This window comes from Armigeres subalbatus, chromosome 2, assembly GCF_024139115.2.
Source record: "Armigeres subalbatus isolate Guangzhou_Male chromosome 2, GZ_Asu_2, whole genome shotgun sequence".
Taxonomy (NCBI): Eukaryota; Metazoa; Arthropoda; class Insecta; order Diptera; family Culicidae; genus Armigeres; species Armigeres subalbatus.
The window spans coordinates 330,563,205-330,577,574 of record NC_085140.1 but is presented as its reverse complement, the minus strand read 5'-3'; the positions used below and the strand labels follow the sequence as shown (position 1 = coordinate 330,577,574).

Here is a 14,370-nt window from a genome sequence, read left to right as displayed (position 1 = left end):
TAAAAAATCTAGTTAGAAATTCCAGCAGGATTTTCTTCAAAAATCTCTTCAAAATAGTTCCCAGGAATTCAGAAAACTCTCCGGAAAGGGCTTTGTAATTTTTTCAGAAATTCCATTGGAGCTTTCTCCAGGAAGTCCTTAGGAAATTAATTCAGTAAACCATACACAATTTCTGCACGAATAATTCCAGAAATAATTCTTATTTGGAGGAATTTCTCAAGGAACTTTCAAAGAAATTTCTAAAGGTATTTGAGTGTTAAACTCATATTCAATAAAAAAAAAACACTTAACTCTCTTTTTCCCGCGACTTTTTCAAAGATTTCAATAGGAAGGAATCACCTATGGAAAAAATGTCAGATCAAAAGTTATTTGGCATTGCCAAAATAAATCTAAAACGAAAAAAAAGTTTTGGATTGTAAATCAATAGTTACTCAATTGTTTTCAATAGCATCACTATTTTTACTTAAAATTGATTATGTGTGCAGTCTTATGAAACCATAAATTTGTGACAAATACTGCTTTTCGTTGTTGAAATTGAAATAATTCGATGAATGTTGGAAGGTGTAAAATTTGATGGAGCCCTACAGCTAACATGGGAAGGAAAGGGTTAGAAAACGGTTTAAAAAAAATAAAGAATTTCAGAGGATATTCCCGAAAGAATTGTTAATGGAATTTTAAAATAAATTTTCAAATGTCTTCAGGTATTTCAGAAAGAGTTGGATTTGGAAGGGATTTTTGGAGGAATGTCCCAAGGAATTCTTATAGGAAATTCGGAAAGAATTGCTGGAGAAAGTTCTAAATGAATTCCAAATACCAAAAATATCTTCGACGAATTTCCGAATAAATTATTTGAGGAATTACTGGAAGAAGTTCTATTAGAAATTCCTAAAAAAATCCTAAATCGAATTCCGAAGGATGTCTCCTAAAGGGATTTCCCTATGTATTCTTCAAACAGTGTCCTTGGGTATTCCTAAACAAATGTTTGAAGAATTTTCCATTGATATTTTCTAAGGAATTCTTAAAGCAATTTTCAAAAGAATTCCCAAAGAAGTTTTCGAATGAATTTCTGAAAAAAAAAATCCCAAAAGGCTCCGAAAAGGAATTTCCGAAGCAATCCCAAAAATTATTTCTAAGGAAATTTCTGAAGGAACTTATACCCAAATAAATTGTCAATGGAATTCTAAATTAATTCTTGGAATTCCTTTTTTGATATTCTGAGGAATATCTTGAGCAATTGCTAAACGAATTTTTGGACTTGTATACGTAGTACTTTCCAATGAACTTATGTGGTGTGATGCGGCAATGTCCTGGTGGAGGATGTAATGTAAACTTTTGATGTGGAGATACAAGCTATAGCAATTGCACAAAGATTCCCAAAATTCATAAAAAGCATGATGTGCCTTGCAGCGTGATTTTTTTTCTCAGCTCAAAATTCTTCACGGCAATTCCCGTCGCTTTAAAAATGACCTTACGTCGCCGCCGTTCACAAATACTTCGGCGCACAGGTCTACTCCGAATGATACACTTCTTCAGAAGGACTCTTCTCTAAATTAGAGAAAGGATAGTATAAAAAGCCTCTATTATTAATCATCAAATCGGTCGTACTATTCCAAACAAACTGAATCATTTATGATGTCGCCTTATTCTAGGCGAAGACGATCTTTTATCAATACTAAGTGTAAATTTAAGAATCATCTACTTTGTTTAAGTTTTCTAGGAAAAGGGGCATGTTGAAAGAAAGGGTCTATCCGTGAACATGAACGGAGCCCATAATTTCATGTCGAAAAGGCTCACAGTATTTTAGACAGGTATTCAGACATGATTCATGATAAACCGCAGGCGGTCAAAGTGATTTCATGAAAATCATTATTGTTAACGGTATTATTTGCAAAAATAAAAGGAACGAATAAAAATTTTAGAATTTTTGGGGCGACAAAATCGGGTCGAAAACGTGATAAAATCGGAGGTAGACAAAAGCGGAGAGTGACAAAATCGGGTCAATACTGTATATGAAAAATCATCAGGTCAGTGGGCACCCGATTGAAGCGATTTGGATAGGAAGAGTGGGATTGCCAACTTCTTATTTCGTGGGTAAAGGGCGGGCTCTTCTCCCTAATCTGGGTCAATCTGGGAAACGAGGGATTGATTGTATTATTGATTGTACGAACTTTCTACTACAAGAAGATTCTCAGCTCAGTGAATTTCGCATAAGTGTCTTCGCTTACCACCGCTCCATCCATTTCTGGCGTTTCATACAGGAGTTTTTTTTAATGCAAACAATAAGGCCGTTACAAATATTGAATTAACATTATGTCCTATTGGTCTCCGGAAGGTCATGTTCCCCCACTATAATAAATAATAAAAATAATAAATATAAAAAGTAAATATTAAAATTGTTGCCACTTCAAAATATTATTTTTGGGCAAAAAAATCTGAGGAGGGGGAAGACATAAATGTTTTTAAATATTTGTATCGGCCTTATACAAACAGGATCAAATCGTTTGTCAGATATGACCAGTACTATATTCGGCAGTTGACTTGCTGCAATAGATGGTGTAGTATTATCAACACCATAATATTTGACGATTTTGGTGTGCAAAGTAAAATAAAAAAAGTGTAATTTTCTCCTATGCTTTATGCTGATGTGGTGTAAAATAATAAGATAACACCCAATTTTGCATCTTAATGGAACTGAGGCGACCGAGGCATTACCATTTGAACTTATTTACCAGCTCCTTGGTTTCACATACCTTTTAAAGGAGAAATGTACGAAAGCCTTTGGATTATGATCAAAACAAGGGTGGGTGTACCAATTGACTCCATACAAAAGAACAACTATTTAAAAAACAATAAGTAAAAGGAATGTGGGTGGACTTTATATATCATGCGAACTAGGGGGACCACTAGTGCGACAACTGGTGCCAAGTACGTCAAAAATTAGGCTTTGCTTGTTTTGGAGGAAATCAAAGGTGTTATCGTATCTTATGAATATGTTTTATCGATATAAACTGGGTTTGCGGTGATTAAACAATAATAAGCTTACAGATATTAAACTAAACAATAATGGAAGCCTGTTCTCATGTTTTCGCATTGACCTGACATGACATTGGTCAAAGTTATTTTCAACATACGTTACATTCGTCATTCGTTATGTTCGCAATTTTCATTATATCATCATATTCGTTGGTAATCATCTTTAACATTAGAATGGAGTTTCATTTTGTACATTGTATATAACGCTTTTTTGTTGTGCTGCTCATTTATTTGTTTATAAGTTTTCTACATACTTCAATGAAATGTTAATTACATTATTTCCAGTTAAAATTTGGTGTACGAACTTTTACAGTAAATTGCTCTGAAAAAGGCTGAATAACCATTACAATTGTACTGTAATCACTTTATAAATTATTTAATTAAGTATACTCAGTATGCTTGTATTCATTTAATACACCATATTCATTTATTCTCTACATTCGTTCAACAAACTTATTAAATGCGGGTCCACGACGTTAGGCATAAGTACGTTAGACATAAGGACGTTAGGCATAAGCACGATAGGCATAATGGACGTTAGGCATAACGGACGTTAGGCATAATGGACCTTAGGCATAATGTACGTTAGGCATAATGGACGTTTGGCATAATTCTGCCTTCTTTATGTCATAGGCTGTTCTTCGTGTCATTTTATGCCTAACGTCCATTATGCCTAACGTACATTATGCCTAACGTCCGTTATGCCTAACGTCCATTATGCCTAACGTACTTATGCCTAACGTACTTATGCCTAACGGGGTATACCCATTAAATACGTGACATTCAATAAATTTATGGTATTTATAAATTTATTTTCAAAAAAAATATTATTAAACTAAGCAATTGGAATCGGACCAAATAATAGCTTCTTATCATATATATATATTCATTTTAGTTATAATACGTATGTCATATGATACATATCTATAATCTTTTTTTCAGTGGATTGATAGCTGTTTAGGCCATCAGGGATATTTTTTTTCTATACAGGCCCAATGTCAAGCCCAATTTTCAATTATATTGATATTTATTAACTAAAACACCATCATATTACGTTGTGCCCTAAGGAAGTAGTTATTTATAACGATTTAATTGATGTTTCAGAGTTAAGTATTGGAGCACAGTGGCCTTCCAGGATAATCACTATTTCATATATTTTCTAAACATGCCTAAATTTCCCTTATATTATTACTGATTTGACTGTAAATATCAGAAATGGGGTTGGGAGAGTGCATCAGGGCGTCAATGAAGTTGGACAATGAAGTGGTAGCCAATCGGAGTCAAGGAAGGGAAGTATTAGTCGTTCGCGGCTATTGCTTTTATCTCCAACAGTTGTAAACCAGTTGACGCGCCCTTCTTCAACAAACCATCCCGTGGAAAGCTTGACAAGTTTTGCAAATTTCATTATTATATTTGTTGGATCATTCTGCTGGAAGGAGATTCTCATTTTCCCGTGGGTTTCGTGTAAGTGTCTCTGCTTACAGGTCCACCACCCCCATTTTGGCCCTTCATACAGCAATATGTTGAATTCAAAATGATATTGAAATTTGACCTTACTATTAAGTGGAACCGCATGCAGAGCAAGACTCCAGCAAGGATGGTGGCTAACAACACACATACATACATATATAAACTGGGTTTGCGGTGATTTGATTGGCCATTTGGCATATAAAGCACTAGTGCGACAACTGGTGCTATAGCCACAACTGGTACATCTGGCCTGACAAATACAGCTTTTACTGAACGGTTCACATACAAGGTTCGATACAAAATGTTTAATGCAAAGAATGCCTCACAATAATGTTTTCGGTGCACACGATCTGATACAAGTTGAAGCACATTAAGCCCGATTGCTCGCATTTGGAAAATCAGGCACAAATTAATTTATTGACTAGTAATATGTATTCATTGCATTTGGATTATAAAATAAAGTTTTATCCTTCATATTACACAATAAATCAGTGTGCACTTATTTTTTTAACGTTTCACTCTTCAGAGAATCATAAAAAGCATTAATCTCTGCAAACATACTTCTGCAGTATGAAGTGCTAAAATGTCCCATTCACGTAAAATTAAAAACGCAGCTGCCCATCTCGTTAAATGATCATTCACACACTTAACCTTACACAACATACTCTATAGCAGTCATGACTCATTGAAAAAACTGTGGATCGCGTGTAGATCTGCCCACTCATCAACCTACCTCGCATCTCGTAAACAAGACTTGCTAGCTCCACTATCACTCCACACCGTCCCGCCAATTCGCTCTCCAGTGAATTAGATCACGAACGATTAGAGCAAAAACAAAAACCGACTGGAACTTGAACCGAACGTCACAGCACGGTAGTTATGGTGTCTGTCACGTTGATCACGATCGATTGCTAAGCACAATGCTTTGCTCTGAGCATTCTTTACTGCAACTCAGTATAGTAGTTGGGCCTCGGTAGCCGTTCCAAGTACACTTACCAGCATCGAGTCACGTACCAAATGTACTGAACCGCAGCCGTACTTGCTTCTGAGTGCGCTAGCGAGGGCAATTATCTTTCGTCATAGTCACTATTAGGCTCAAGTAATTCATTCGAGTTGATATTTGTTTTCGTACTGTCTGTTTCATCATCACAACCATTCTACGTACATACGTATATCGTTCCACCTTGACCCATCCTACCTCCAAATTAAACAAATTGAAGAATTTAAATAACAACTGTATTGTCTTTTCTGCCCCACCCCGTCCCATTTCAGATCCAGGATAAACTCGAGGAGGCCACAGCCCCGCTGAAACCGATCCGCCTATCGAACGACCCGCTGCTGCGCGAAGTTGTCGATCGGTGCAGTTTGTCGCGCAATCCACATGCCCGCGAACTAGCGCGAATATTCCGCTATCCGCACTTCCGGGCTCTGATCGAGGCGCACGACGAGGTCGGCGAGGCCATCGTAGAACGCTTGAAGCATCCACCGGCCGGGGGCAAACCGACGAACGGAACGGCACCGGACTCGCCCGGTGGTGGCAGCAGCTCGGAACTCGACGGAGGCGCTTCGCTGGCAACGGCCGCAACCGTTACCACGGCCGGCAACGGGATGCCCGGGGAAACGATCAAGATGGTGGGCATTCGGCGCAACCCGAATGAACCGCTCGGCCTAACGGTGGAGCTCGACGAGCACGATCAGCTGGTGGTGGCGCGTATCATCGCCGGCGGGATGATCGATAGGCAGGGCCTGCTCCACCCGGGCGACGTCATACTGGAGGTGAACGGCGTTCAGGTGAACACACCGGAAGAGCTACAGACTGAAATCTCCCGGGCCAAGGAATCGGTCACGCTGAAGATCGGTCCCAGCCTGGAGGAGGAGATGAAATCCGCTCGGATCACGATGGGTGGTGGACAGGTAAAGAAAAATATTGACTCGGGAAAGAAGCTGACGGTAAGTTGCGTGTTTTGTTTCTCTTCTATTAATGCTAAGGCTTTAGTTGACGTGTAGCTTTCGTTTGGCGTTAGAGTGCTTGTTAGTGTTAAGCAGTTTAGTTAGTTTGAGAGCACTTTAGTTCCAATTTTCTGTTGTTGAAGTGTGTGGTTTTAGTTGAGAAGAGTTTTCTATTTCGAAGCTTATGAGTTGAGTTTCCAAATTGATTTATTTCATTTATTGTTTGCCGATTTTGTGCCGTTTTAAAATGACAGAAAAACATATTCTTTAGATAATTAACATTAGTAGATGTGCGACCCAATTATTGTCTTTTGCATTTAAATCATCATTTGCTTCAAAAAGTAGATAAACGACGAATGTATCCATGGATAGATGTGCTTTTCTTTAAATCTAGCTGACTCAAAATTGATTTTTATTTATAATTCTAAAAATACTGTTTTGGAATCATAAGGCGTCAGGTTTTGCGTAAGAAGAAAATAAACGTAAACAAATATACCGACACAGCTGAACAATTGAAGTTGTTCATTATTAAAACACAGCTTAAAATTGCGGTTCAATAGTGCCTATTAGCTATGTTCTATATTATGCCTGTCGTTAAAAGCCAAAGAGAGCTCTTGCATCAATAGAGTTTTCTCCTATTCCCTGATGCCTTAACTACATTGCAGCTTGCAAGTAGTGCCTAGTATTTTACTCTCATGGTTACATCTGGCTGGAGGTACATAACGCTAATGTAAATTACTTCCATCTTCGGTGGCTACTCGCTTCGGGCCTGTGCGGGACTCAGTTGAGATTCATTCGCATTTTTCCTTGTTGGCCGTTGCGCATTAGACTGGCCCAGGAAACAAAAAGTTGTCGAATTCCATGGGGCACTTTTATATAGGTTTCGGCTGATACGATTCGATCAATAAATCCAAAAATACACAATTTAGCTATGAAAGATATGAAAGTTCATTTAATCATCATACAATGTTCTGTGAAATTGTTCTGTAGCATGCCAACTGCCGTTTTTGCAAATCTGAGGTCAATCGAGCAATCAGAACCAATTTCCAGATCGAATGAGTGCCGGAGGTGTGTTTTCCTATATATTTTGAATGAAATCCCCATACAAACTTCAAATCAAATGCGCCAGTTTATGCAACAAGCGATTGAGCTGAAATGTTGAGAGATTGATTTTCTCACCCAAATACGCAATTCTGGGGGGTGCCCCGTGGAATTCGACAACATTTTTTTCTCCCCATACTAAGCTGGGCCAGTCTATTGGGCATGGACTGTTGGGCATGGACACACGGTTTCAAAGTTGTAAAGTTCTTCGTATGGGGCCCCACACACGCTCCGACATGTTGTACAACTTTGCCAACCAAAACTCCAAGAAACGTAATATTTAGTCATTTTCTTTGTGTATATGCTGATGTGTTGGGTCCCTCCTTAGCCGTGCGGTAAGATGCGCGGTTACAAAGCAAGACCATGCTGAGGGTGGCTGGGTTCGATTCCCGGTGCCGGTCTATTCCTCTGGTCATAAAAGTATCATCGTGTTAGCCTCATGATATACGAATGCAAAAATGATGACTTGGCTTAGAAACCTCGCTGTTAATAACTGTGGAAGTGCTTAATGAACACTAAGCTGCGAGGCGACAATGTCCCAATGGGGGATGTAATGCCAATGAAGAAGAAGAAGAAGAAAATGCTGATGTGTTTGATGGTTTTTTACAAATACTAAATTGGATGAATGGAATTGGATTGGAGTGCAATTAGATTGGATTTGAAATGGAATGGGTATAGAATTAGATTAGTAGTGGATTGAATTGAATTTTATTGGAACGTGAATGGTATGTTTTTGGAATTTTAGTGATGATGGATTGGAATGCGATTGAAATTTGTTTATAGTTTGAATTGAATTTTATTGGAAGTGGATTTGAATTGTATTGGAATCGGATTTTCACAGTTCATACATACATTCCTCCGGATGCTCTTCCAGGAATTTCTCCGGAAGTTCCTTCTGAAGTTTCTCTCAGAATTCCTCCCGAAATTTCTGAGTAAGTTTCTCCCAGAGTTCCTCCGGAAGTTTATTATGGAATTCCTCCGGAATTTGTCCGAAAATTCCTGCCTGAATTCCTCCATAAAGTCTTCCCGAAATTCCTCCCGGAATTGCTCCGAAAGCTCTTCCCGGAATTCCTCCGGAAGTGCCTTCCGGGATTCCTCCAAAGTTCCAAGTTAAAGTTCCTCCCAGAATTCCTCCGAAAGTTCTTCTCGGAATCCCTCCGGAAGTTCTTCCCGGGATTCCTTCGGAAGTTCCTCCCGGGATTCTTCTGGAAATTTTTCCCGGAATTTCTCCGGAAGTTCTTACCGGAATTCCTCCGGAAGTTCCTCCTGGAATTTCTCTGAAAATTCCTTCGGTATTTCCTCCCGGAATTTTCCGGAAATTCTTGCCGGAAAGCCTTCGGAAGTTCTTCCCGGAAGTTCCTCCAAGAATTGCTCAGGAAGCTCCACCCGGAATTTAACCGGAAGATCCTCCCGGAATTCCTGCGGAAGTTCTTGCCGGAATTCCTCCGAAAGTTCCTCCTGGGATTCGTCTGGAAATTCCTTCGGTATTTCCTCCTGGAATTTTTCCGGAAATTCTTGCCGGAAAGCCTTCGGAAGTTCTTTCCAGAAGTTCCTCCAAGAATTGCTCAGGACGTTCCACCCGGAATTTAACCGGAAGTTCCTCCCGGAATTCCTGCGGAAGTTCTTCACGAAATTGCTCCGGAAGTTCCTCGCAGAATTTTTCCGGAAGTTCCTTAATTCCTCGGGAAGTTCCTCCCGGAATTACTCTGGAAGTCTCTCCCGAAATTCCTCCGGAAGTTCCTCCCGGAATTCCTGCGGAAGTTCTTCATGAAATTGCTCCGGAAGTTCCTCGCGGAATTTTTCCGGAAGTTCCTCAATTCCTCGGGAAGTTCCTCCCGGAATTACTCTGGAAGTTCCTCCCGAAATTCCTCCGGAAGTTTCTCCCGGAATTCCACCGTATGTTCCTCCCGGAATTCCTGCGGGTGTTCCTCCAGGAATTCCTCCGGATGTTTCCCCCGGAATTCCTCCGGAAGTTCCTCCCGGAATTTTTCCGGATGTTCCTCCTGGAATTCCTCAGGATGTACCTCCCAGAATTCCTCAGGATGTTCCTCCCGGAATTCCTGCGGATGTTTCTTCCGGAATTCCTCCGGATGTTCCTCCCGGAAATTCTCCCCCGGAGTTCCTCTGTAAATTCCTCCAGGAAATCCTCCGGAAGTTCCTCCAGAAATTCCCTTACAAGTTTCTCCAGAAGTTCTTCCAGGACTTCCGAAGTTCCTCCATGAATTACTCCGGTAGTTCCTCCTGGAATTCCTCAGCAAGTTCCTCCAGGAATTCCTCCGGAAGTTTCTCCAGGAATTCTCCCGGAAGTTTCTCCAGGAATTCCTTCAGAAGTTCCTCATGGAATTCCTCCGGAAGTTCTTCCAGGAATTTCCCCGGAAGTTTCTCCAGCAATTCAATCGGAAGTTCCTCCAGAAATTTCTCTGAAAGTTCCTCCAGGAATTCCTCCGGAAGTTCCTCCAGGAATTTCTCCAGAAGTTCCTCCAGAAATTCCTACGGAAGTTCCTCCAAGAATTTCTCTGGAAGTTTCCCCAGGAATTTCTCCAGAAGTTCCTCCCGGAAGTTCCTCCAGAAATTCCACAGAAAGCTCCTCCAGGAATTCCTCCGAATGTTTCTTCAGAAATTCCTCCGGAATTTGCTCAAGGAATGGAAGTTCATCAAGAGATTGTTCTGGAAGTTCCTTCATGTATTCTTCCTGGAATTCTTCTAGAACAGCGGTTCTCAACCTGGGGTACATGTACCCCTGGGGGTACCTTCGCTGGCCCTAGGGGGTACCTCGGATGAAAATGCATAATGGCGGACGTATTACAATTCCAATCGGAGCTTATTGATAAAGTTTTGATTATTGTAATTTTATTATTTCAAAACTTTGTTTTGTACATAATATGCATGGCGATCAGTAAATCAAAACTAATGAAATGTTGGCAGTGACTTATTTTCTACCCACCGCTTCCACATCCAGGCGCTACCGTATATGCGCAATTAGCCAGCATGAGTTAACCGCCAGAAATTTGTATGGCGAAAGACATCTAACGCGGGTTTTCTCAAAATTAGGAACTTTTTATGAAAAACTACGCTACTACGCCTACCAAATATTTTTTCGATTAAGGAGCTTAATTTTGAAAAATTTGAACCTTAGATGCCTTTCGCCATACTGATTTCAGAAAGTTAACTCATATTGTGCCGCTGTAAGCACGCTCAAAGCAGGCGATTCATTGAACCCTGCTTTCCTCAACTAGAACAGCGTATGAAGGGCTGCAGAACAAAAGATCAAACGGACAAATGTCGAATGAGCGAATTTAAAAAATCTTCAATGCAATCTACCCAGGGCCGGATTTATGGGGGGGCCGGGGGGGGCCGTGGCCCCGGGCCCCCACAAATCTTTTGTACCAAAACCAACCTTTTTTGTACATTTCGGGGCCCCCACATACCGTCGGCCCCGGGGCCCCCTTTCGGCTAAATCCGGCCCTGAATCTACCTGATCTAAACCAAATGTTGAATAATATGTTAGAAACACGCTTCTCGGAAGCCTTCTTCAGAACAGCACGAATGCCTCCTTTCAAGATGTTCAGAAGTCTTCTTTCTAAAGGTTCTAAAGGCCTGAGTCTCGTTGCAAGAAGCCCGGATGGGGAGAGGCTCGGAAGCCTCCTTTCAAGAGACTCGGAAGCCTCCTTTCAAGAGACTCGGAAGCCTCCTTTCAAGAGACTCGGAAGCCTCCTTTCAAGAGACTCGGAAACCTTTTTTCAAGAGGCTCGGAAGCCTCCTTTTAAGAGGCTCGGAAGCCTCCTTTCAAGAGGCTCGGAAGCCTCCTTTCAAGAGGCTCGGAAGCCTCCTTTCAAGAGGCTCGGAAGCCTCCTTTCAAGAGGCTCGGAAGCCTCCTTTCAAGAGCTCAGGCCTCCTTTCAAGAGGCTCAGAGCCTCCTTTCAAGAGGCTCAAGCCTCCTTTCAAGAGGCTCAGAAGCCTCCTTTCAAGAGGCTCAGGCCTCCTTTCAAGAGGCTCAGGCCTCCTTTCAAGAGGCTCAGAAGCCTCCTTTCAAGAGGCTCAGAAGCCTCCTTTCAAGAGGCTCAGGAAGCCTCCTTTCAAGAGGCTCAGGAAGCCTCCTTTCAAAGAGGCTCGGAAGCCTCCTTTCAAGAGGCTCAGAAGCCTCCTTTCAAGAGGCTCAGAAGCCTCCTTTCAAGAGGCTCAGGCCTCCTTTCAAGAGGCTCAGAAGCCTCCTTTCAAGAGGCTCCAGGAAGCCTCCTTTCAAGAGGCTCAGAAGCCTCCTTTCAAGAGGCTCCAGGCCTCCTTCAAGAGGCTCAGAAGCCTCCTTTCAAGAGGCTCGGAAGCCTCCTTTCAAGAGGCTCAGAGCCTCCTTTCAAGAGGCTCAGAAGCCTCCTTTCAAGAGGCTCAGGAAGCCTCCTTTCAAGAGGCTCAGAAGCCTCCTTTCAAGAGGCTCAGAGCCTCCTTTCAAGAGGCTCAGGCCTCCTTTCAAGAGGCTCAGAAGCCTCCTTTCAAGAGGCTCAGGAAGCCTCCTTTCAAGAGGCTCAGGCCTCCTTTCAAGAGCTCAGAGCCTCCTTTCAAGAGGCTCAGGAAGCCTCCTTTCAAGAGGCTCAGAGCCTCCTTTCAAGAGGCCTCAGAAGCCTCCTTTCAAGAGGCTCAGAAGCCTCCTTTCAAGGCTCAGAGCCTCCTTTCAAGAGGCTCCAGAAGCCTCCTTTCAAGAGGCTCAGGAAGCCTCCTTTCAAGAGGCTCCAGGAAGCCTCCTTTCAAGAGCTCAGAAGCCTCCTTTCAAGAGCTCAGAAGCCTCCCTTTCAAGAGGCTCAGAAGCCTCCTTTCAAGAGGCTCAGGCCTCCTTTCAAGAGGCTCAGGAAGCCTCCTTTCAAGAGGCTCAGAAGCCTCCTTTCAAGAGCTCCAGGCCTCCTTTCAAGAGGCCTCAAGCCTCCTTTCAAGAGGCTCAGGAAACCTCCTTTCAAGAGGCTCAAGCCTCCCTTTCAAGAGGCCTGGAAGCCTCCTTTCAAGAGGCTCAAGCCTCCTTTCAAGAGGCTCAGAAGCCTCCTTTCAAGAGGCTCAGAAGCCTCCTTTCAAGAGGCTCAGAAGCCTCCTTTCAAGAGGCTCAGGAAGCCTCCTTTCAAGAGGCTCGGAAGCCTCCTTTCAAGAGGCTCGGAAGCCTCCTTTCAAGAGGCTTGGAAGCCTCCTTTCAAGAGGTTCGGAAGCCTCCTTTCAAGAGGCTCGGAAGCCTCCTTTCAAGAGGCTCGGAAGCCGCCTTGCAAGAGGCTCGGAAGCCTCCCTTCAAGAGGCCCAGAAGTCTCCTTTCAAGAGACTCGGGAGCCTCCTCTCAAGAGATTCAAAAGTTTCCTTTCAAAAGGCCCGGACGCCTGCTTTTAAGAGGCTCGGAAGCCTTCTTTTGAGAGGACAGCCTTTTTCAAAAAGCTAGGAAGGAAGCTCGGCTTCTTCCAAGAGGTTTGACAGCATACTTTCAAGAGGTTCAGAAGCATCCTTTAAAGATGCAAAGGAAGCCTCCTTTTAAGTACCTCAAAAGTCACCATTCAAGATGCTCGGAAGCCTCCTTTCAAGAGGCTCGGAAGCCTCCTTTCAAGAGGCTCGGAAGCCTCCTTTCAAGAGGCTCGGAAGCCTCCTTTCAAGAGGCTCGGAAGCCTCCTTTCAAGAGGCTCGGAAGCCTCCTTTCAAGAGGCTCGGAAGCCTCCCTTTCAAGAGGCTCAGAGCCTCCTTTCAAGAGGCTCAGAGCCTCCTTTCAAGAGGCTCGGAAGCCTCCTTTCAAGAGCTCAGAAGCCTCCTTTCAAGAGCTCAGGAAGCCTCCTTTCAAGAGGCTCAGGAAGCCTCCTTTCAAGAGGCTCAAGCCTCCTTTCAAGAGGCTCTGGAAGCCTCCTTTCAAGAGGCTCAGAAGCCTCCTTTCAAGAGGCTCAGAAGCCTCCTTTCAAGAGGCTCAGGAAGCCTCCTTTCAAGAGGCTCAGAGCCTCCTTTCAAGAGGCTCAGAAGCCTCCTTTCAAGAGGCTCGAAGCCTCCTTTCAGAGGCTCGGAAGCCTCCTTTCAAGAGGCTCAGAAGCCTCCTTTCAAGAGGCTCCAGAAGCCTCCTTTCAGAGGCTCCAAGCCTCCTTTCAAGAGGCTCAGAAGCCTCCTTTCAAGAGGCTCGAAGTCTCCTTTCAAGAGGCTCAGAGTCTCCTTTCAAGAGGCTCAGAGCCTCCTTTCAAAAGGTTCAGAAGCCATCTTTAAAGTGGCTCGAAAGCCTCCTTTCAAGAGGCTCGGAAGCCTCCTTTCAAGAGGGTCGGAAGCCTCCTTTCAAGAGGCTCGGAAGCTTCCTTTCAAGAGGCTCGCAAGCTTCCTTTCAAGAGGCTCGGAAGCCTCCTTGCAAGAGGCTCGGAAGCCTCCCTTTAAGAGGCCCAGAAGTCTCCTTTCAAGAGACTCGGGAGCCTCCTCTCAAGAGACTCAAAAGTTTCCTTTCAAAAGGCCCGGACGCCTGCTTTTAAGAGGCTCGGAAGCCTTCTTTTGAGAGGACAGGAAGCCTTTTTTCAAAAAGCTAGGAAGGAAGCTCGGCTTCTTCCAAGAGGTTTGACAGCATACTTTCAAGAGGTTCAGAAGCATCCTTTAAAGATGCAAAGGAAGCCTCCTTTTAAGTACCTCAAAAGTCACCATTCAAGATGCTTAAAATCCTCTTATCAATAGTTGCGGAAGCATATGTTTAAGCTATTCAGAAGCTTCTTTCAATACTCTTGATTCAACTCTTGAATCAAGAGGCTCAGAAGCCTCCTTTTAAGAGGAACAAAAACCTTCTGTCAAAAAGCACGGAAGGCTCATTTTAAGAGGCTCGAAAGCCTCCTTTCAAGA

The 14,370-nt window shown here is 42.9% G+C and overlaps 1 protein-coding gene across 2 annotated transcripts in view; it reads left to right on the top strand.

Moving 5' to 3' along the window:
• Window positions 1–14,370, top strand: part of LOC134212741 (protein PALS2) — a 161,065-nt gene that overhangs the window by 130,047 nt on the left and 16,648 nt on the right. For both annotated transcript variants that reach the window (XM_062690856.1, XM_062690857.1), the window contains one exon: window positions 5,776–6,453. In XM_062690856.1, the coding sequence (XP_062546840.1) occupies window positions 5,776–6,453 (678 nt within the window). The remainder of the gene's footprint in view (window positions 1–5,775; window positions 6,454–14,370) is intronic.